This window comes from Dipteris shenzhenensis, chromosome 3 (genome assembly GCF_047967505.1).
Source record: "Dipteris shenzhenensis isolate YYH24624 ecotype China chromosome 3, Dip_SZ_1.0, whole genome shotgun sequence".
Lineage (NCBI taxonomy): Eukaryota > Viridiplantae > Streptophyta > Polypodiopsida > Gleicheniales > Dipteridaceae > Dipteris > Dipteris shenzhenensis.
The window spans coordinates 56,897,325-56,921,696 of record NC_141598.1 but is presented as its reverse complement, the minus strand read 5'-3'; the positions used below and the strand labels follow the sequence as shown (position 1 = coordinate 56,921,696).

General features: G+C 48.4%; 1 protein-coding gene across 6 annotated transcripts in view; it reads right to left on the bottom strand.

The window, feature by feature from the left end:
* Positions 1-2,434: 2,434 nt before the first annotated feature.
* LOC147904046 (lysine-specific demethylase JMJ27-like) overlaps positions 2,435-24,372 on the bottom strand; it is a 43,360-nt gene continuing 21,422 nt past the window's right edge. Inside the window, exons 13-14 of one of the 6 annotated variants that reach the window (XM_087370265.1) lie at positions 3,413-3,483; positions 2,435-2,829 (exon numbers count right to left, since the gene is read on the bottom strand). In XM_087370265.1, coding sequence (XP_087226391.1) covers positions 2,826-2,829; positions 3,413-3,483 — 75 coding nt within the window. In that variant the 3' untranslated portion in view covers positions 2,435-2,825. The other 5 variants (XM_087370259.1, XM_087370227.1, XM_087370251.1 and 2 more) reach the window with 5 other exon arrangements.

Below are 24,372 nucleotides of genomic sequence, written 5' to 3'. Positions count from 1 at the left end.
TCCTATTGCATGCTCTAGTTTCATACTCTTTTACCTACACATAGAGATCTGCTCTGTTGACGTGCTTGCTAGCATTAGCATCCATTTCTTGGTTGATTGCTCGATGATCATATCCTTTAACTATGGAGACAAGTATTGGCACTAGTGGAGATTGCATTCCTTATGTATGGCCTTTGCAATAATTTCCTACTTCCCATTACTCTCCATATCCTACACTTTGCTACAAGCTTAAGCTTGAGCTCTCTGATTTCTTGTTGTAGTAGATTTGATCCTATGCGTCTATGATGACCCTCTCCCTAAAATGAGTCTTTCTTTACATAGGAATGGGTGTCAATAATGTTGCAATGGCAAAATATAAGGCTTTCTTACTCAAGTTAAAGTAGCAAAAGACTTTATCTTAGGAAGCTCCATATTGCCCTACCTTAACCCAAGTACTCCAATGCTATACCTAACCTCTAAGTTAGACCAAGGGTTCAGCCCAACCAAGGTTTAAGATGGAAACTTTACCTATGGGCTACAAAGTGAAAAAGTGACACAAAAGAAATGGCCTATGAACTGAACTAGAGAGCCTAGAGCCTACGAATTAAACTAAACTAAGATTATCGACTTACCCAATTGCTACCTGCTTGTTGGAGCTTACTAACAACACTTTTTTAAACTTTCAACTTCTTGTGATATTGTTGTGCTTAGCAACACTAAAAGAGGCAAGATAGGTTGAGGGTGGGCGAGGGGTAAGGGAGAGGCGATCGAGGGTGAGGCGGCTATGAGAGGGGAGAGAGAGAGAGAGAGAGAGAGAGAGAGAGAGAGAGAAGGAGAAAAGGTGTGTTTAGGGAGAGGAGGAGATACTCACTCATACATAGCAATACCATGTTTGAAAATAGACACCAAATGGGAGAAGCATAGAAACCAATATTTGCATTTCCAAGCAAGGGGATTCTTCTACCTTTGTCTTTACACCCATATCTCAAGCTATCTTCTCAAGGCCACCCCTCATGTCATGTCCATAGACCTTTTTCAAGTCTCTATCTATAGTCACGTGTGTTTCATTACGCGTGTCACATGTACTAGCCCTCAAGTCATTTCTAACATTGTGAAAGTCTATCATGTAATGCTCTGAGTCATATGTATATGGATCCTTTTGTTGTACATATACGTTACACCCCATGACACATATTGACCCATTCATCTCTCATGTTCTCCTCTCCTATTCGAACCCATTAATTAACTAGTTATGGTGCACAGAGGCTGAATTAACCTATGCTTCTCTATGGCTTAATTTATTTATGCTTTAATTAGCCTATGATTCTCTATAGCTTAATTTATTTAAGCATTAATTAACCTTTACTCCATGGCTAAATTCATTTTATGCAGACTATGTCCTAGGAGAGGCTTCCCTAATTGTTCAAGAAAAGATGCAAACCCAAAACCTTCTTTTTTCCATGCGTAAGCCCTACCACTAAGCTATAAAGTAATATTGTATATCCCTTTCCTTTAGTAGTATTATAAATCCTCCCCCATCCCCTCCCCTTTTGGGATGTTCTTTTCTCTTTAATGCCCTTCATAAGTGGTCCTTCCCCCCCCCAATCTCACCAAATCCTTGCCTCTTTAATGTCCCCCTCCCCCCTTGTTTAATTCAAGCCCCCTCCCCCCCCTCTCTTCCCTTTCATTTAATTCAAGCCCTCCCCTCTTTACCCCTAAATATTTTGCCATCATATGTGATTATTAGGAAATACAACCTTCTGTGATGAGAATTTTGATATGAATATGTGATGATGTAATATTTATAATATATTTCATGACAATGTATCAATTCCCAATGCTCCACTCACTTAAAGTACAACATTCCCAATGCTTTACAAAATTTTATTCAATTGGACAGTCTCCACTCACTTAAAGTAGAGCATTTCCATTGCTTCTCTCACTTTATTCCAACCCTTATCCTTATCATAGCGAACACATCGTGCCTTAGTGCACTTATATTCTTCCATCGTAGTCCTTCCACAAACACTCTTATTTCTTACATCCTAGTCCTTTTGATTAACTTGTATTCGTCGACTAATTATTTAATATTGGTTTTTTTCTCACTTAGGAAAGGGGAGGGGGACGAGAGCGCCTATTTGACCCATTCACCTCTTTATATTTCATCACAATCATATGAATGTGTCCACTATCCTACAAGCTTACATTAGAGCTTCTACTTGTAATCCAATTTTAAGTACTCAACCTTTCTTGGAACAAAATTAACACCTAGTATCACACCAAAGCTAGTTTGACATTATGGTATTCAAGTGCCTTGTGCCAATCATGGTCATAACCATGGCTTTTTCACTTTATCTCATAACAATATACCATCTATGCCATATGATTGATATAAAATCTAGCTACAATTTAAAAACCTTAAGATACTAATTGCATTACATAAGGTTGTGGAGTGGACATTTTAAATATTGCAAGAATAGCGACTGATATTTGCAATACGAAAGCGATACTGGGCATGATATTCCATTTTCTGATTGGTGGTGCAGTATTTGCGAAAGTTAATTGTGGAATATGCAATCCTCGCAATGTTTATGATGTGGGGGCTGCTACATTGTCATAGCACTATTATACAAGATGTGCAAAGCTTTTGCAATAGCCATGCTCCCTTTGCAATCTTCTAATTGGTCATGTAACAAATTCAGCATCATCGTTCGCAAATGCTGGGTTGTGATTCCAAAATGGAGGTTTAATGTTCCATTTTAAGCAAGCCATCGTCACTGCAGCCAATCCAATAAAGAAGGTTAACTGACCTTAGATGTCACCTAGGCTATGAATGGATGTATCTGCTACCTGACACCATTATGCAGAATAGCATACTAGGAACACAATCTGCAAGCGCTGTACCTCTGCATTGATGAAAATAAAAAACATCTCATTCCACTATATAACACATTCAGCTGCTTTCATTCCTTTAAGCCAAGCATCTGATGCAATCAGATTGCTACTACCATATCCTAGAAGGATAGGAAGCAACTCTGCATTGATGGAAATAGAGCACTAATGAACATTGCTAACATCCTCATAAGCCAAAAGCAAATAATGCAATCAGACAGCTGCAATCTACATGGAATGACGCTACTTTAGAGACCTGATGACTTGCCTGAAGATAAAATTTCAAAAGTCCATATCTGCCATATCTGTAATTTACAAAGGCAAACCTCCCTTGAAAAGAATATAATTCAATACAAGCATAATCTTAGCTCTCCTCACACTCTCTCCTATTAATTCTCTCTGCATTTTCTGATCCTAATGAGTTGACACATGAGCCCTCAGTTCCCGACTCTCTGCTGTCCAGAGACCCAACTGCGGTCAATTAGAAAAAACTCAAAACTATTAAAAACACAATCCATGGAAAAAAAGAAGAAAATGCTACCTCTCAGTTGATGTCAAGAGTTTCAAGTCCTTCACTGCTCTGCTTGCAGCAAAAAGCATCATTTTTTTAACCTGGTCCAAAAGAAGACAGACAAGTTTCAGGGAAAAGACCCACTGTGCAGTCATTAAAAAGTCTTACGTGTCTCATTACATACTATGCCATTAAACTGAGTTCACAAATTCAAAGTTTAACGACAGTCAATCATACTACCAAAGGCTTGATCTCTATCATCTCCTACATCGTTTCAAATGTTAGCAGCAGAAATATTTCCCAAAAAGAATGGCAACGGATGGCACAAAATGAGCTGCTGTACAACATATTGGCACAAAATGAGCTGCTGTACAACATATGAACAAGTCTCTTGATATTGTCCAGCTTAAAAAGAATACACCATTGACTCCCTTGCATTTTAAAAATGATTAACAGCCTCCATTCATTTAAATATGGTTTTTAAATTCTAATACAGCATTGCAATATGTAGACAAAAATCTATGCATTTCCGTAAATGCATTTCCTGCACAAAATAATGCTTGCATCCATTGGCATATCATCATATACTCCTAAAGCTAAGTTGATTGTAGAACAATAGGCAAAATGTGCACTTCATTTATACCCTTGCCATCTAGCATGCCATAGAGCACCAGTGGTAGATATAGACATAGCCAATGCATGCTACCTTTTAGGCTCAGTATTAAGCTTATAAAGCCCTCTATCATAGGTGTCAATCACGGATGGTGTGTAGCCCTTTCTGGATCTTTAATTATGCATTTTGTTCATATGAACAATTAGGTGAAATTTCAAAATCAGTAATATACCAGAAATAATAGATCTGTTATTTCGCAAACGAATCAGTATATCTTCCATTTCTATGATATCATGAGAGACATCATTAGCTCATGGACAAGGTTTGATGCTCTCAACCCATTCTCTGCTATCAATCGACTGACTCTCCCAAGTAACACACATGGTAAGCACTCTCTTTGCAAATACAAAGATGCATCACATGCACAGGAAGGATGTGCTGTCCTATCTGTAATAGAAGCACAAGATCATTACATCTTTCATTCCTGGGATATCATGAGAGACGTCAATCGCTCAAGGACGTGGTTTGATGCTTTCAACCCATTCTTTGCATTAGTCACATGTCAGGGGGCATCTCTCTCGAGTACCATACAGGGTAACCAATCTCTTGGACAACAAAAGATGCATCACATACAGAGGAAGAATGTGCTGTCCTATCCGAAATAGAAGCACAAGATCAAGAAACTTCAGCTTGCATATGAGCTCCCCCTGCATTCAAAAGCATCTTATGCCGAGGAACCACTGGAAAGACAATCTCTATCATCCTGCATGGACCAAACTGCTGTTCCTGCCACAAAACCTGTGAATTTCATTTCCTTCTCATTTGCGGGATTATGCAATTCACACGAGACAGTAGAAATCCAAGGCTATGTACTCTCTGTAACACACAAGAGGTGGAGACAGAGAAGCGTGTCTTGATGTGATGCCCCAAACACACTGAGATCCGGGGAGATATTACTGTCTCTTCACCCATGGATACACGAATATGGGCAGAGTCGTTTATTAGTCGCAACAAAGATGTGTCGCACTCTTTGTATATGAGGTTACCCAACTCAGGTCTACACTTACGAGGCCCACCATGGGATCCAGACCCGATAGCAAGAGACCGCAAAGTTCTTCACAGGGGAAGAAGTGATTGGAAGACATCGTGACTGCAACCCTGACTTTCCAAAAAGCCTAGTTAGCAAGAGTTTGGATTCAGGTTATGCAAGCCTCGGGATACTATTATTGCATCATCTAGACGGCAAGCAGTCCCTCACCACCCACAAGTACACCCTACAAATAGGAGTCACAGACACCAACATGAGCTCTCGGATATCTTCCAGAGACATCAGGACTCTTTGTGGGATGCTAGTCAGGCTCATGCAAAGCTTAGGCTACTCATTGACACATGATACCTGGCCTATAGCATGGCATAACAGGACCTACTCCCAACACACTGAGTTTTTCATGTTTGTTCCTCGGACTCGTCATTCAGGCCTGAACTCCATATTGACAGGCTGCCACCGTTTCACTATAGCCTTGAGGCCCCATCCACTCCACTCACCTATCACAATGTGAACCACATCATCAGAGAGGACCGCCTACAGCTCCACATATACATGGCCTAGCTAGCATCCAACGAGCTTTCCGTAAATCATCTTTTACACAGATCACTCCTTGCAAATCTCAGATGAAGGTTTTATCGATTACTCAGATCCATCTCCTGCATGCGGTGAGGATTTCGACTTGGCAATTCTGAGTATTCTCTCACCAGCTACGGACTGAGACGGACAAGCAAAGGGCACCCCATGCGGCAGACTGATCTTCATTCTATGCCACATGCAAGAGGTTGAAAAAGTGCCCACTTCTGCCCAGCCAAAGTAATCTGCCGTCCTCGGAACGCACCCGTGAGGGTAATTATCTTTACATGGAAACGAAGGAATCGAAAGTTCAATAATCTTTTAGTAGAGAAGAGCTACCTGAACTATAGAAGGCAGTTTGTCTCTTACATAAAGTTATTCCAAAGGAGCACTTTGCATGCCGATACCCTGTGTACTATGAGATCCGTGGATGTCATCAATGTCTTTCAAGGACCACTCTTAGATTTCTATGGGATCCGTGGATGGCATCAATATCTATTCAAGAAATATGTGTACTATGAGACCCGTAGATTTCTATCCCTGTGTACTATGAGATCCGTGGATGGCATCAATGTCTATTCAAGGATCACTCTTACATTTCTTGGCCCGCCGTTGATCAAAGAGGCATGGCGGTTTCCTCCTCCAAGCCCACCGACATAGAGACCGACTCCTCCAAGTGCAGAGACGAGACCAAGAGTCCACCAGTGTCCAGCCAGAGGATGTCACAGACTTCTTTTCTAGTGATTGGAGCCAGAGGTAGCAGGGAACACAAGAGACGGGACACAAACAGCACAACACGATAGATGCACCCCCGTTTCTCTCTCTCTTTCGAGTAGAAGACTACGCTCCAGCCATAAAACCCCTTAACTTGAGATGCAAGAGGAAAGGATGCCAAGACATTGCAAATACTGAGAGATGAAAATATTGCACTTAAAATAAGCTTAAGACCGACCATGTGCGATTCTTGGAGAATTCAAGAAGATATAGGAAAAAATAACAGCCAAGATAGAGAAGCACTCCAAGGCGACTCAACCTTGGTCATGGATGGTTAAGGGCAAAACCCATGAGATTCATTCAAGAAAGCTCTGAATCTCAAGATGGTAGGGAGGGGAGAGGATGCAATCAGCCCATTGAAAATAGCCAAGGAGTTCATGCATGCATTCGTTGAGGCGAATAAAATTCAGATTAAGAATGCATAAAGGGTTGGAAAGGATAAGACAAGGGCGAAGCTCCTCATTGTCAAGTTCAAGCATAAATTCGTAAGACTGCAAATCTTAACAAAAAGAGTGACCTTGAGAGGCACTCCAGTCTTCATTAACTAAGACCTGAACACACGTGCAAATAGAACCATCACAAAGAGGGCATTAAAGGGGTCATGGAAGCCAGGGGAAAGGGGAAGTGGAGTGTATATAGGGATGGCAAGTTCATTATCCAAGATAGGGATACACAGCCTATGGGACCACCAATGCTTTGTCACTTGCTTTCTGGAAAACGAATGCGACTTTGTGATCTTCGCCAAGCAGCTTTACAAAGACTTTCTGAGCGAAAGATCTCATAGTATTCAATAAGAGGCACGAGCGCCTAGAAAGAGGATTACTCATAGTACATGGGTTCCACCAGATCTCATAGTAAGGATTACCCATAGTACATGGATTCCACCAGATCTCATAGTATTCACTAAGAGGCACCAAAGCCTAGAAAGAGGATTACCCATAGTACATGGGTTTATAGCAGTCTATATTCACGTACGGACGGACTGTTGGAATAGGGTTGGTCACCTCCCCACCTGTGAGCCCCCATATCAAGAGTGCATTGGGGGGGTGGACCGTAGAATAGGATTTAGTATGGGGCTGCCACATGGGCAGCACATGGGCTCCCATGTGGGAAGTAGAGAGAGAAAGCATGTACCTTGCAATTGGACACCACCATGGAGGGCAAATCTGGCATGGCAAGGCCCAGGGGATGTCCACGATGGAAGAGGACTTAATTGCACAGGGATTGCGGCAGGAATAAGGTCCGTGCTGATGTCATCAAGCTGTAAGGATGAGAACGGGACAAACCCAAGGCTTGAAGGGGACCTAGATGGTCATGGATTTGCTGCAGAAGGAAGTGGAACCAGCAGACACAGCACTGTTTGGGTAGGAAATGGGGCCCTAATGTGGGCTGGACCAGCCAGCAACTGTGGCTGGAAGCCACGTGGCTAGTCAGCACAAACCCCTTTATAGGCCTGTAAGGCCAGCCAACCAGGCCGACCAGCAGGGTCGGCTGGTTTGGCAGCTCAATCAGCCCCTAGGGTCAGCCATTTTGCCCTAGGGGGTCAGTTATCTACAGGGCCTCTGGGGCCTATAAAAGGAGAGGCACTCAACCTTATTTTGGCATCCACTCAGAGCAGTTCTCACAGAGAAGGAAGGAGCAGCAGTGTACCTACACTCGGGCCTCTCTATAGGAGGTGAAGGAGGGCAAACATAGGCTGCAAACTTAGCTCAAAGCTCCTCACCTAGGCTGGTTATCCAGACAGCAAGGTGGGAGGGGGTCTAACTCAAAGTTGAGCAATTCCACCTGCCTGCTCCCTATGTGTGCATGGAATCACCTAGAAGGAGTACCTCTTCCTGCCTGGGAAGCTCTATGATGTCATCGTATATCGTCTCATATGGCCTACAATTCTTTGTTGTGACTTCATGCGTATATGATGATGTAGATGGAGGGACATAACATACTGCAATAAAGATGTGTCATGTATTGGGTGGCTGAAACCGCACCCACATGTGCTGTGCGTGCTCCTCCTTCGGCCTCAACACAGATAAGCGGTCTAAGAAAAGAAAGAGAGAGAGAGAGAGAGAGAGAGAGAGAGAGAGAGAGAGAGAGAGAGAAGGGGGGGGGATTAATGTCCTCAAGAGGCCTCGTGGGCCTAGGGGACAGTAAATCAAAGCAAAAGGTAGCTCATACAATCCTCGAAGGGATGAAGCAAAGGGCACGCTACGGCCCTTACTGAAAACTAGCCTATGCTGAACAAAAGCTCAGAACACAAACTGAAGCTGAGACTCATAAATCGAAAGTTGAGACTCGGAAATCGAAACCTGGCACTATGCTGGCTCTTGGGTGGGCCGCGAGAATATCTTGGATCTATGTCTTTTGAGCTGTCTTGTGATGTGGCAAGTGACGTGGTCGTCTCGACCTCTGGATCCAATGGGCTGTATCGAAGGTGATGACCTGCGTCTATGGTGGTCCCCTTTGAGGAGAGCAAAGATAGGCCTGACCTTTATCGTGTGTGCTCTGGTCCCTCTCCGTATTGGGTGTGGTCTCTATACCTCTCATCGTGTCAACTCTCTCTGTGGATCCATGCTGCTATGATAGTAGTGATCCCTTATATTTAGTGGAAGAAATGTCAACTTCCTGAAAACATTCGACTCAGCTTGACCTATCGCATGAAATGTCAACTTGTTGAAGGCATTCAACTCAGTACCTTGAGCTTAACTTATCGCATGACTTCGACCTTTAATGACACTTGATGTTATTTGGGCAGTCATGGTGTTGTATAAGAGGGTTATAGCAGAATGTGCACAACACAGGGGAGGATCAATGCAAGCAAGGTCAGTCATACCCATCTTATTGTATGCAAATGATGTGGTGCCGATATCAAAACAGCACAGGGGTTACAAGTGCACATATTGACTAATGATCCCTCAAGAAGCTGAAATACTTCTTCGAATGCAAGCTTAGAAATAGTAAACACATGTTGCTGCATATATCACATACAAACAGAGTTTGCAGTGAAACTCTTCTCACATATGCTTCATTCCAAATCATTACATATCTAGACAAAAGAGTTGGGATGGATGGATGCGTGTTAATAGAGACTACCATGAAGAGCCTTGTCATAATCAATGCAACCTGTAGCTCAGGGGATCAGCAATGCTCATATGCACGAGCATCCACATGGTATCTCTGTCGATCATCTACCCCCATACCGGTATTCTCTAGATGACCCTTTTTTGTGACAAACTTAATAGGAGATTCATAAAACAATATGGGACAATGTATGGGAAGTATACACCCACAAGATAGGGACAGACCACCCCACCAGCCATACGCGACCAAGATGGCCTTCTACAAAGATTGCTTTCTCCACTTGAGCGAGGACAAATTCATCTAGGCACTATGATACCTAAAAATCCACCTAGGAAAAGCTATCATAAGCAATGACATAGAGGTTAAGCTGCCCTCTCACACCAACACTTTTTTCCCTCTTTATCAATGAGATTTGGAAGAGTGGATGAGAATACATAGCAAAGAGCATGTGCAGATTGAAGGATATGCTTCGCTAATGCTTATCTGTGTAGACGAAGTGGTATTCTTTGCAAAGAGCAAGGAGAACTTGCAAGCACATTTGGATGCACTGAGAGAATTCTGTAGACACTCGGGAATGTAGGTCAATACAGATAAGACAAAAGTAATGGTGATTGAGATATGTGATAAATAGGTGGATGCCACTTTCAAAAGGAGAGCCCTTGCAAAAGGTCAACACATATATATATCGAGGACTGGATTTCACGGACAACTACAAATGTAATGCACGTGTAGAGAGGAGGATTCTGGGAGGATTGAAAGTGTTCTATAGCTTCCAAAATAAATGTCGAAAGGCACATATGTGGAATTGGGAAATGAGAAAATTCCTACACACTATGCTTGTACAAACAATAATCCTCTACAGATCCACTGAAGGCTTTCTCCCATGCCAAGCCTCGTAGGGAGTGATTGTCTTCAAAGCCTTTGTGATTCAAAACATAATTGGCACACATGAGCCCTTCGAGCCAGAATCCGTGAGGCAACTTCTGGCTAGTGAGCATGCATCTATCCATCTCCATAAGAGTTCTATTTTTCCGCTCAGCTTTGCCATTTTGCTGAGGGGTAAGCCTTATAGACCCAAGTGTAATTTGTGTAGTCATCTATAAATGTGACATAATCCAGATAACCACCCAAAGCAGGTGTCCTCATGGGACCACAGACATCACTATGTATGAGCTGTAATTTCGGAACAGCTTGTACTGCACCATCCTTTTTAAAGGAAAATCTATGCATCTTATCTAGGATGCACCCTTCACAGCCATGTTGAGGCGGCGACTCCAAAGGAGGCAATGCATCAACCATAGCATGCTTCTGAAGTGTCATCAAGCTGCCATAACTCATGTGTCCACACTTGGCATGTCATAACTCCGCATTCTGCATGGCAGCAGTGAGAGTGTTTACTGCACTGCACACTAGGCATCTTCAAAGATGACCTAAAAGCCTCCTCGTTTGAGCAAGGACACTGAAAGTAAATTCTTCTTGATTCTAGGCACATAAAGAACATCAAAAATTCTGAAATCTGTGCCATCCATGGAGGTAAGTACAATGTCACCCACTCCACACATTGAATAAGAAGATTTATTTGCTCAAGTCACCCTCTTTTCAGCAGTTGGTACATGCAGAGATGTAAAAAAACTCTTCCTAAAAGTGATGTGCTTGGATGCACCACTATCAAAATACCATGTGTTCAGTGTCTCATTGATACTGAAAGTGCATGCATCCTTTGAGGAGTCATAGCTGCAAGTCAGGAAAGCATAAGAGTCATCCTCAAGAGTGGTTGTAGTATCTGGACCAGCCACGTGAAAATCTAAAATGCAAGACAAAAAGGCATAATCCTCTTCCACAAAGTTGGCTGTAACATCAGCTCCTTCATGTACACGACGGGCTGATGCCTCTGAGACAGCCATACCCGAATCCTTTTTCTTTCCCTTTGCTATTCTCTTGCATTCACCAATATAGTGACAAAAACCCTTTCTCTTTGGCTTCTCTACATCACCTTCAGCCTTGTGAGAGAGCTGTCCGGAATCAGCTTTATGTTGATGTGTAGGCTGATTTGCATGTTGCTTTTGCTGCCCTTTCCCTTTAGGCCTGAATTTTGAAAGCATGGCATGCTCGCCAACCCGTGTGGCCATGTTCTTTCTGGTTTGCTCCTCCTGCAACAAGAGTCCTACCAACTCATGAAAAGAGAGGATTGCCACCACCCCTCAATGACAAATTCAGCGAGGTATGAAAACTGAGATACGACTCAGGAAGAGAATTCAGAGTGGTGGTAATCATCTCTAAATCAAGAATGATCTCATCTATATTCAGCAATTGTTCCCTCAAATCCCGGAGCTTGGTGAGATGATCATTCGTGGAGTCATCCTCATCCATATGTATGTGAGATAGCTCACTCTTCATGAAAGAGACCTGTGCATCATTTCTGGCTACAAACATGCTCTCCAAAATATCCCAAGCTGCCTTCGAGGTCTTACCGAAAAAACAGTGCTAATTATATTACTTCGAGAACAAGTTACAAGAGGTCAGCTTATAGCTGACGGGCTGCGTTCACAAACTAGACGCAGCCCTAAAAGGTAGCATAATAAATCATACTCTCACGGAGGGATATGATGAGTGTGAATGAACAGCCATCGGGGTGGTGAGTAGTGCCACCGAAGGCCCTGCGTAGTCTGCTCGAAGAAGAGGCCCTGTGTGTCCCAAGCCCGGAGGAAGCGTCTCCGCTTCTCCTGACCGGCCCGGGAGTCTCCCTGAATTTGGTCCCACTGGCCTCTGAGGGTATGAATAATCTCACTCCAAATCTCCGCCATGATCTGGGCAGTCGATAAGGAGGTGCCACCGAGGATCTGCGCGCAACGCGAGGTCCAGATGTGCCACCCTGTAATGCTGCTGATAATCTCCCAGACTGGCTGCCTCTCCCGAACTCCTGTATCAGCCTCTGCTAGGTGCTGTGGGATACCCTCGAGCGGCCCCCACGTCCCCTGTGTGATAAGGAAAGTGGGGTCCTGCTGGCATGCCTCGAATAAGTGATGAAGACCAGGTGCGGTGCTGCACCAACAGAACGCGCCCCAAGTGATCAATCCTAGCTCTGGTGCTGCGCGAGTAAGAAGCCCGAAAGTCCACCTCCACACTTCCTGGGCGCGAGTGCAGCTCCACAGGCAGTGTTTTGGTGACTCCTCATCCGCATGGCAAATCTGACAGCATCCGTCCTGGCCTATCTGCCTCAACCAGCTCCCCACTGGAAGACCTTTGTGGGCAAGAAGCCACAGGAAGTATGAGATCTTCCGCGGCCGCCAGCTCTCCCACAAGGCCTTCCAGAATGCCTGCAAAAAGAACCTGGAAATACCCTGTGCGTACCAGCTAGGTCGCTGGGTGGGGGGGCGGCTCTGCATCCTCCCGAGAACTCGCCTGCCCAGAGTCGTGCTGTAGGCGAAGAAGGAAGTCGGCCCCTGTCCTGTCACAATCTCTGGCCACCACCACTCTCCTGGGTCCCAATCAAGCTCTGACAAGGCCCGCCCCTCCCAGAGCCAAAGACGCCAAAGCTGCAACTGGTCCTGCTCGATACTAGGGTCGGTACGCCAGACCTTCCCCAAAAGGCCTACGACCCTAACCCTCTGCCACGGGAGTAGGGGGTCGATGAGCGCATCCTCTCTCCTGAGTCGTCCATCCCCTGAAACCGCGAAGAAGGAGATAGAGGAGCCATCCATACGTCCTGCGACCACCAGTGGGATGCCACGGGGGGTGAACTATCCCAGCCAGCGCGTGTCACCAGGCATGAGGACCTGAGGCTCAGGTGGAACCAACCAAGCAGCTGGGATCGCACCGTTGATCTCCGTGCGTCTCGCCTGGACTCCACGTGCACCTCCAGCTGCGTCTGCAAGATCAGCCATCTCCAGATGTCTGTACGTATCCCTCCAAACTCGAAGGGACCGGGTTGGCCCCCTCATCCAGCCGTCCCACCTGATATGTGATCTCTCCCCCAACTGAAGGCCCTCGGCATCTCTGACCTGACCATTCCAGATGAGCGGCTGGCGATCGATCTCCTCCTGACAGCTGGGAGGGGACTGAATGAGACTGAGACGGAGCCGCCTCCAAACCATGAGGAGGCTACGAACGAGTGGGGAACGGGGCTGAGTGAGCGGGGCGGAAGTGAAGATCCACCTGAGGGACGGTAGCCACTCTCCACCTCGGCGCAGGACACAAGAGCCGACTCCCTGCTGAAGTAACATCTTCCACGTCTGCCCCCCCGGGGTCAAACCGCGGATGACAAGCTTACCTAACAAGGCCTGACTCTGAAGCTCTAGATCGATAACCCCCAAGCCACCCTCAGCCTGCGGAAGAATGACTGTCTGCCAAGCAACCCTGGCTCTGGTATCTCTAAGACCATCCTCCCCAGACCAAAGGAAGTTCCGAACCAACCTCCTGAGCTATGCCACGCTGGATCTCGAGAAGCACCAACAGGAAGCCACATACCAAGCCGTGGCTAGGAGGACCTGGTTAACTACCAGGGCACAACCTGCAAGAGACAGCTTAGCAGTGCTCCAGAAAGCCAGCTTCTGTCGGATGGAGTCTAGCACCGGGAGAAACTACTGCGCTGGCGTGATGTCTAGGCCAACCTGGAAGCCAAGGTATCTAGCTGTCTGTCCCCGTGGAATCCATCTGAAACCCAGAAATCGCCCCCACTGAGAACACGCCCCAGGGTCTGTGAGAACCAACTGATTTGTTCCAATTGATTTTCGCACCAGCGGCCGAGCAGAAGACCTCCAGGGCCATCCGCACCCTCTCTAGCATCCTCTCATCGTCCTGGACATAAAGGGCTGTATCATCTGCGTACTCCGAGTCCAAAAGCTCCGTGTCCTCTCGGAGTGGAAGGCGAACACCCTTGATCCCGGTAGACCTCGCCCGAAGGTAGTAAGTCATGGCCTCGGCGAAGAAAAGAAACAGGTAAGGAGCAAGGAGACAGCCCTGACGCACTGATCTCTCCAAGCTAAAGCGCTCACCCATCCTACCTCCAATGATGACCCTGCTAGACGCTGTCCTGTACAAAGCTGAGATACCCTGAATCCAACCTGCCGGGAAACCTAGCTGCTCCAGAGTCCCCTCCAAAAAGGACCAGTCCACGCGATCGTAGGCCTTCTCGAAGTCGAGAAGTAGAATGGCAAGGTGTGAACCGCTGTGCTGAGCCCACTCCGCCGCCTCTAAAAAGGTGAAGACATTATCCAGGATACTGCGATCCTGGACAAAGCCTGTCTGAGTGTCATGAATGAGGTCTGGGAGTAGAGGCCGAACTCTGGCACTGATCATCTTGGCGAGGATTTTGTAGGCGGTGGTAAGGAGAGTGATCGGACGCCACTGGCGGATCTCCTGTCTATCTCCTCCCTTCGGGATGAGGCAAATCAGTCTCGAAGAGAGGCTCTCTGGCATCTGACCGCTACTGAAAATCCCCTGCAGAGCTGCAAGGAGGGGCTGATGGATCTGGTCCCAGAAGGAGGTGAAGAATGCTCGGGGTAGCCCATTCTCTCCTAGGCATTTCTGTCCGTCGATAGCCATCAAGGCCTCCAGCATCTCATCCAAGGTAAACGGCGCCAACAACGTCGCCTGCATGCTAGGCTGGACCAGGGATGGAATGTGCCTCCTCACGGGCACGACTAGCACGAGGGGCAAGCGGCTCCTGCTGGAAGAGGGTCCTGTAGAAGTCAGTGGCCAACCCCAGGACCTCCCCCGGATCCATAACGATGTGACCATCCGCTGTCCTGAGACTCCGAAGCTGATCACCTACAGCTCTCTGGCCATGCGTCCTGAAGAACTCCCTGCACATCCGGTCACCCTTCCGGGCCCAGAAGGAGAGAGAGGCGTGATAGGAAAACTCTGAGCGGCGCTGGAGTGTCTCCTCCAGGAGGGCTCTGGCTCGAAGGGCCTGGATCCGAAGCTCCTCCAAGCCCGGGGAAGCCTGTTGGAGTCACTGAATGGAGGCGAGGTCCCTCCGAAGAGCTCTCTCTCTACTCCACCAATCCTGTCGAACCTGTAGGGCTGCTAGCTAGCAGATCTGGCTGGACTCCTGCAGAGCCTGCGCAACTGAGTCCACCAGATCCACGCACTCCCCCCAGTCTCTGTCCCAAAGACTGCAAATACTGCTGCGCACGTCCTCCCTCGAGAAAATGGAGTTGGGAATCCTGCATGACCGGGGGGGAAGGGTCTGGGCTGCCGAATCTAATGAAAGGAGCACCGGCGCATGGTCGAAAAGTGTCGTCCCTGGAACTATACCCGCCTGACCGCCCCTACTGATGGCCCAATCACTGACATAAAATCTATCAAGCCTCTCCAGGAGTCTGCCTCCTTCCCTGCGCGGAAGCCCCAAGAGAAGTCCAAGCTCCCGTGCCAACGCCGGAAGGACGGGTCTCTCCAACTGTCCCTACCTCCTGTCGCGAAGATGAAAGAGTCCCAAGCTGACTGCTCTGCCTGAGCCATACCTGTGAACTCCGGACCTCTGCCCTGCTGGTCCTCCAAGGTCTCCAGATTGTTGAAGTCACCTCCAACAATCCAGGAATCCATGTCTGGAAGAATCCCTGTAAGTGTCCTCCAGAAGGTGGCTCTGCATCGGAGGTCTGTAGGAGCATAAATGTTGAGGATTCCAATTTTGGATCTCTCCAAATCCAGGCCTACCCAAAGGACTCGGCCTGGGATCAACGTGCCATGACCGAAAACTCCTTGGACTAACTGCTTGCACACGGAGGTACAGACACCCCCACTCCTCCCCTGTGCGCCGATCGAGGGCTCCCAGTAAGTGTAGGAACGTCCAGGGAGAACCTTCCCGCAGCTACGGGAATGAGCCGCAGAGAGCTTGTGCTCCTGGAGCAGAAGTACATCCAAACGACCAATCACTGCAGGCTGAAGTTCCTGTCGCAAAATGAGCTTCCTGGGACCACGGGTGCCAGAAGAGTGAAACCCGTTCACATTCCAGGATACGAGGTGTAGGCTCATGGAGAGGGATGGGGGGCTGCGAACAACTGTCTGCTCGCGGTCGAAGTCGATGAAGAATCAGACATGTTGGAATGGAGGCGCTGCCGCTTATGAGAAGGTTTGGAGAGGGAGACGGGGTCGTCCTGCCCGTTCTTCAACACCTTCAGCAAAGGCGAGAGGCCTTTGGTGCCATGAACAAATGCTTCCTCGAGCCAGCTCGAGATCTCTAAAGTGGTCATCCCATAGAAGGTTCGGAGTTTCTGATGGGACCAAGCTCTGACATCCTGGGGGAGAGGCCATGACAGGGGAGGTCTGAGGATCACGATCAGTCGGAAGCGTTTGGCGGCGCAACGCCACCGCAGGCGCACATCGCCCTCGGACCACTGAGTCTCGAGAAGCTGCCCACCGGACGGGCCTATCCACGAACAGACCTGGGCGTGTGTCTGCTCTCTGAGAGCCTCCCAAACCGAGTCGTCTGTCCAGGTCTCGGTGCCATCGCTGAGGAACGTGAAGGCGAAGCTAGGACCATCCCTAGGGGCCAAGGCGACAATCTTCCCATCCGCCCCTTTGCGGAGCAGGAAGATACTGATGTCGAGATAAGCCGGGAAGGTCCCAAGGTCGGCCACATCCAAGTAGTCCCAGGGGCCAGATCTGTAAAAGTCTCGAGGAAGCTCTCTCTCCTGAAGCTGAGACCCATCAGAGTCTGCCACTGAGGGGCTAGCGGCCAGGAAGCCTGCTCCAGTGGTGGTGTAGACTCCGGGTGTCCTGCCAGCGGGGGGGAGGGGGAGGAGGCTGAGGGGTAGGCGACTCGGACTCCACGGAGGCGACTGGCGGAGAAGGTGGAGGAGACGGAGCGGGGGCTGCCCTCGGCTGGGAAGCCGACGGTGCAGCTAACACCGTAGGGGAGTCGAGGGGAACGGAGGGAGGGGGGGGATGGGGATGCATCTGGAACTGGGGCTGAGAGGGAGGAGGAGGAGACTGAGGAGGAAGAGACGGGAGCTGAGGCTGCGGGTCGGGCGAAGGGAGGGGAAACTGGGGAAGGGGCTGGGACTGAGTGGAAAGGGGCAGGGGAGCGGGAGAGAGGGGGATCTGAGGCTGTGAAGGGCGGGCTGCCGTCGAAGAAGAAGCTCTCCCAGGTCCCTGGGGCAGCTGCCTGTCAGGTCTCTGGGGTGCTGCTGCGGGAAGGGTAACCTCTGCCTCCTTGCCTTTATCCGAGATCTTCTTGTTCTTTCCTCTTTTCCTTCTAACCTCAGTCCAACCACCCACTAACTCTGGACCGGGCTCCGACTGCCTCGGCTCCTCCTGACGTGGCTGTCCGGGGGGGGCGGGGACGGGGGGGGTCGAGATGAGCTGGCGAAGCGTGAACAAGCAGCCGCCAAGTGCCCAAAGCCGTGGCACCTCAGGCACTGACCTGGCTGTCCGGTGACTATCATGCTCTGGGTGATGCTACCGGCATCTGTCACAATCTCGATCACTGCAGGGAGAGTCGCAGGATCTGCTTCAGCCACACGGACTCGGGGGGCTCCTCCCGTGGTCACCGCGTCGGCGAAAGTGTCGTGCATAACCCAGCCAAAATGGGAGCCCAAGTCCCTGACAATCGGCCGCAGCTCAGCAGCAAGACCTGGAAAAACTAGTGTCACTGGGTGGCGAGGTATACGGAACCGAACATCAAAATCTGCTGCGCTGAATCCACGGTACCACGGGACTATCATGATAATCTTTCCATCCACCGATGTGGGAAAACCGGCAATCAGGTTGCTCGCAGCTTTCTCATTAAAGAGTTTGAGCCAGAAGATGCCCCTTCCCATAAGGGCCACCTCCTCAATATGGCCATCCTCTAGCAGGAGAGTGGACTGGAGCCAGTCCCTGATGGCTGATCTGGAGGGAGAGTGTCCAATGACTCTACCGTAAACAGAGGTACGGGCAAAGTCAATGGCAACCTCCTGAACACGAGATGATTGTTGCTCTGTCAGGATAACGCGGTAGGCATCTGGAGAGGGAGGGTCCGACTGGGCCTCCGGATCCGAACAGGGGGCCGCCATACCGCCAAGACTAACTGCAAGCTTCCGATGAGGAACAGGCTGCCACCCAAAAAGGGGAGGCGAAGCGGGAGGGTGGCGCCTGGGTGTGGAGAGGACGGTTGCGGAGGCGGAGGGTGGAGGCGGGATGGAGAAGTGGAGCAGAAGGACGGGCGAGGCGAAGTGAGGGGACAGGGGGGTCGGGACGGGGCGGGGTGAAGGGTGCGGGGAAGGCGGGGGGCGCGGAAGGACGGGGGGGCGGGGTTGGTGTGGCGGGGACGGAGGGATGAAGCGGTGGGCGGGGGAGCGGAATGGAGGCGGGGGGGGCGGAATGGGACGGGTGGAGCGGAATGGAGGCGGGGGGGAGCGGAATGGAGGCGGGGGGAGCGGAATGGGGCAGAATGGGACGGAATGGGGACGGGCGGAGGCGCGGGGGGCGGGGGGAGCGGAATGGGAGGCGGGTGAGCGAGGGGGTCGGGCGGGAGAGACGGAGCGGCGAGAGGGGGGGGTGAGGTGAAGCGAGGGGGGGGGGGTGGGGTGAAACGAGGGAAGGGGGGGGAGTGGAGGCGAGGGGGGCGGCGATGGAGAGGCGAGGTGGAGAGGCGAGGCGGCGAAGGAGAGGCGGCGGGTGAGGGGGAGGGCGGGCGGGGGGCGAGGGCGGAGAGGCAGGGAGCGGGGGTGGTCGCGGCGAGGGGGGGGGCTAGGGAGGGGAGGTAGAGCTAGCGGTGGGGGGGGAGGGAAGCTCGCAGGAGCTTTTTTCAACGAGCGCTTATGAGATCTTTGTCCTATCCGCTACTCACTGCTGCCTTCGAGGTCTTGCATGACTGAATGTGTGGAATGATAAACCTTTTGATAGAAAGAGCTTGTGCATCACATGAATCCCACCTTTTCTGTTCCTTTGTGGGAGCCACCAAAGCAACTGCTGCTGCACCTAACACTTGTCATGCACCTTGTGCTTGACCTCTACCCCTTCCTCCACCTTGTTGAGGAGGAGTGACAGGTGCAACAACAGTCTCTAGTCGTGTCTCATCTCCGTTGACATAATCCCATAGGTGTTCGCCAACTAAGATATTGTGAACCATAAAACTCCATAAAGAGTAGTTGGTGCCATCCAACTTATCCTCCTGCGTGAGGACATCAAAAACCTCATTGGGGTTGTTTTGGTTCATATTTATCAGATAAAGCAAAGATGCAGCTAATCTGACAAGTGAAATCCCTTCCTAGGATCAAAGATGCACAACCAAAGTTTGAAAAAGATCTGCCCAAAATAACAGCTTGCTGTCACAGCCTATCAAAGGCTTAAAATGCACCAGAATGCTCTGCAAATGCCCAAAATCTGCCAAATCTATCTGCAAAAAAAGGTAAATGTCTACAATGTGACTCAATCTGAGTACAAAATTGCCTGCAAAACTCCAAATTGCATCCAAAATGCAAAAGCCCCAAATTTTGCAAGAAATTGTAACTGAAAGAGGGCAAATTGTGTAAAACCCCCAAATTTTGCAATTGTCGACAAAAGCCTCAATTTTTTTCTGCAAGATTGCAAGCAAAACCAAAAAGCCCCAAATTTTTGGAGCAGATTCTGCAAACTGATTGCAATGTCTACTAAAAAACAAAATGCCCCAAAAGCTCTATATAATTGTCACCTGCACATACGATTGCCCGCTAATGGTACGGACGCCTGCAAGGACCTGAGCGTACACGGAGAGCAAAAACTGTTGACACAGACCGTACACAGTTCGGAATTGTATGGAAATGTACAATGAAATGGACGACCACCTGTATGGACTGTCCGTACACAGTTACGACACAGGACAGAATGTATAGCGTACGGATAAGTAGACTGGCCGTGTGGATTTGATGTACGGACACCTGCACATAATATTGTACGGACACCTGCACAGGCATCGTACGAGAAGGGAACCTCGAGCCTCAAGCTGCTACAGACGTGAGTTGTATGGGCGTCAACAGTTGTACGGACGAAGTTGGTAGCATATGTACGGATAGCATACAGAATCCATACCAAGTACGAATTATGGGCTGAATAGGGTGCAATGTACGGACGTTCTGTGTACGGCGACGTATGGAATCAATCTATACTGAGTATCGCAAATGGCGTTGTACGACATATTAACGATGATGGTGAGCAAACGTACAACAGTGAGAGCAGTGGGAGCTGATACGGGAGCTAGTCTTGCTCTGATACCAAATGTGTGTGTGTGTGTGTGTGTGTGTGTGTGAGAGAGAGAGAGAGAGCAGACAAACACGGAGCCAAGAGCTAGAGAGAAAAACGTAGTAAATGCAAATCGAAAGAGATAAGGTACAAAGCAAGAGTGGAGGTGGTTTTGTCTAAGTGACAAAACAACACTAACCCATTAACTGTGGTTAGGGGGAAAAACCTCTAGTGAGGGAAAAGTGCCCGGTCATTCTCTAAGAAAACTCATTCTAAGTAAGAAAGTATGGCCATTTTATCTAAAACTTGAGAAAACAGCTTGAAATGTCGGTGTTAATTTGACCTTAAAACTTTAGGTAGAACTCAAAGTAATAGATGCAACTTCCAATCCATAATAAGTCCAAGTTTTTTTCAGCATATAAGCTATTATGCCAAATAATCAAAACCCCAAAATACCTTATCAATGCTTTTAAATAACTCTAGGAAATTGCTAAATTGATAGGACATAAAAGTGTCCTAGGAAATTTTTATGTCCTTCTACCAAACTTGTGTTAAAGCATCCCCCCCCCCCCCCCCCTACAAGTTCAATAATTCATGCCATGTCAAATGAGCAAGATATGCGTAGGATGGGAGGCTTGCTTCCTTGTTCCCTTCTACTTATGCCATGATGCCTATAGCAGCTCGTCTTTAATTGGATTCAAATGGGTGGTACAACCTCGTTCATGAGCTTAGCTGGATGCCCCCCAGATTGACTAGGACAAGCTGGTTGCTTCCGCTTAATCCTGCTCCTTTGTTGTGAGGTGTCTTGGAGAGACTTTGTTGGCAGGGTGGTTTACACTGGATGCTTCTAGTTCAAGTGCAAAGTTCTCGAGATGCAAGCTGATCATTTATGCTTTCACCCATTACATGGTTTCATTGCCTATTGCCTTGTGAGCTAAGACCAGAGCCCACCAAGGTTATTGCTTGTGGTATTGATGCCCTCAAGAAGTAAGATATTCACAAAATGCAAGGGAAATTGAATCTATTGTGTATCCCATTTGCAAGGGTCTACAATTAATAAAGAAATATTGAAAAGGGCACCAAGGTTTGGGGCCAGTCCGTGTTATTGTCTTGAGCATGAGCATTCTAGCTCCCTTTCTACTAGTTGTTTATTTGCTGAATTGTTTGGTTGTTTATTTGCTGAATTGAGAGTATTGGATGGCTATTTGTCTAATATCGCCCTCTTGTTGGCCGGTTTCACGCATCAGCTTACCTCAACAAAGTCGAGAAGATCAACACCAGTAGGATACCACACAAAGGAAATGGACACTATGAAAGTTTCAGGACGGCACAAGGAGGGGATGAAATGGCTGAGATCATGAGATATTATAGCGGCGGATATCCCAGAAGAGGCATCTAAAATTAGGGAGATAGTAACACAGAAAATGCTACAGAAATCATGGCCAAATACAGGGACAAAAATGCAGTTCTACAAACAGAAAATTAACCCAATGGACAGCTATGGCACGCAGAAATACCTCGGGGAATACATATCAATGTTCAAAAGGCATCTAATCTGCAAAATCAAGACCAGTTCACATGGTCTAGAGGTCTAGAAGGGTAGGTGGGCAAGACCAAGGATCACCAGACAAGAAAGGACCAGCAAAATATGCCCCACAAGAGGTGTGAAAAATGAGCAGCATGTACTCTTGAGATGTAGAGCCTAGGCATACATTAGAGAAGGTTACAGAGACATTAGAAATAATTTGAAAAATATGTCGGAGCAGCCAGTCAAAAAGCTAGGAAGCTAATTAAAAGAGGTTTTCGAACACCGTTACAATGTACTAGGACTACCACACAAGCTAGTCCAACAGGTACCTGTTAGAAATGACCCAACAGAGGGTACACGCAGTGGAAGACTTATAGTAATGCCCAAGAGCTCACACAGTGTGCGGTGTGGGTGTGGAATCACAGACTTCTTTACTTATGTGCATACAATAGGTGTGCAGACTCATCAATAGACAATGAACCAACCAGATAGAGAAACCACCAAAATATATATTTCCGTCCACAACTATGGACACAATACAAAAGAGACAAATCCAAAGTCCCACCAATGGTGTGGTCCTCTGATCTTACCACAAGGTCCTTCTCCTATCTGCTGGCTATCTCTAGACTCGAGTCCGCGTGCTCCACCTTGAACGTAAGTAGACTTTCCGTCTAGATCCCTTCCACCTTGCTGTCTTTGCACCAGCCTAGGTGGGCAGCACCCTCAGCTAAGTCTGCAGCTACTGTATGCCCTCTTCTCCTCTAGTGATGAGGCCCAAGACAAGCTTCCTGCTGCTCCTTTCTGCTGGTACTTGTGCTGCTCCAAGTGATGGTTGAGTGAGGCTCAATGGCCTCTTTATATAGGCCCCAAAGGGGCTGGTAAAAAACCGACCAGCCTGGTACAGACTGGTCGACCAGTCTGTGGCTGGTCCAGCCCTAAAAGGGCACACCCCCCAGGGCTTTTGGCCCACACTTTCAGGGTCCTTTGGCCCTCCATTCAAGGCAGATATCCAGCCTATAAAAGGCCTTCCTCCTGCCCACTGACAGCCACAGTTCCTGCTGCAGATCTGCACATCCTGCCATATCTGCACCTCTGCCAGGCTCTCTTCCCAGCCACGTGTGCAGCGCCGTAGACTGCTGATGTCATCGCGCCATGCCAGGTCAGATCTAGGGCTTGTTGTCCCCGCCTTCTGCTCCTTCCACAGGTTCCGTCCTTTGCAGCCTTCTTCTCTTGTGAGCTGCTGCCCATGTGGCAGCCCCCTCTCTCTTTCTTCTTTGGGCATCTTCTGCCCTAGGTCTCCCTCCACCACGCTCTCCTCATTTGGCAGCTTACAGATGGGGAGGTGACCTTTCCAACACCCCCTCTCACCGACACATCTCAGCCCAATGCCAACATGTCGATGAAGATGCTCCAGTAACTTCCTGGTCGTAGTCCTCTCGAACCTTTCGGTGTCGAAATCTTTTCCTGGCTTTTCATCCAGTGGCTCCTGCTCCACCAGGTCCGGTTCCGCTTCCGCACACCATCCTGGTACACAGGTCCATCTTTGGTAGCACCTCCTGGTACCACCTCCTTCAGTCACGTTCCCGCCTCTGAACTCAAGCAATCCAGCCGTCACGATCTTCCAGTCGTCCCCCTCATAATGAGTGAACAACCTGGAGTCTTCCAGGCACCATGCTCTGAGGGTCTATTTCAACCCGTCCTTCCTTTGGCAAGGTTTGCAACCAATGAATATTTCCAAATAACCTGGACCATGAACTCTCGCTGAGTTCTCAAGCAGGTACTCTTCTGGCTTCAGTACTCTTTGTCCATCACCTTCTAGCAATCTGCGTCCGAGATTTGAAGAAGCACCAATACTTCCCCTTCTGCCTTCGAAGAAGGCCAATTCCTTCCAATCTCTTATCACCTGAGACAAATGAAGAGCAAAGTCTCTCCACAGCATGCTATAAAGACTCAAATGCAGAATATCAAATACATACCAGACTGTTGTACTGCCTGAAAGTTCGCTCTGAAAGCAAACTCTCATTGAGGCACCCACCAAGCGCTTGTGTAATCCTGTACCGTCCCCTTCTGAACTCCAGCATCCATCTGACCATGAGACCCCAGGGCTTTCCATGGAATCCACCCTCGTGTCAGTGTCAACAGCCACACACCTGGAAGGTACCAAGCGCTCCATGCTGTCCTTCACCTTCACAAAGGTATCTGACTCCTCGTCGACCCACATCTCTATGTCAAACATC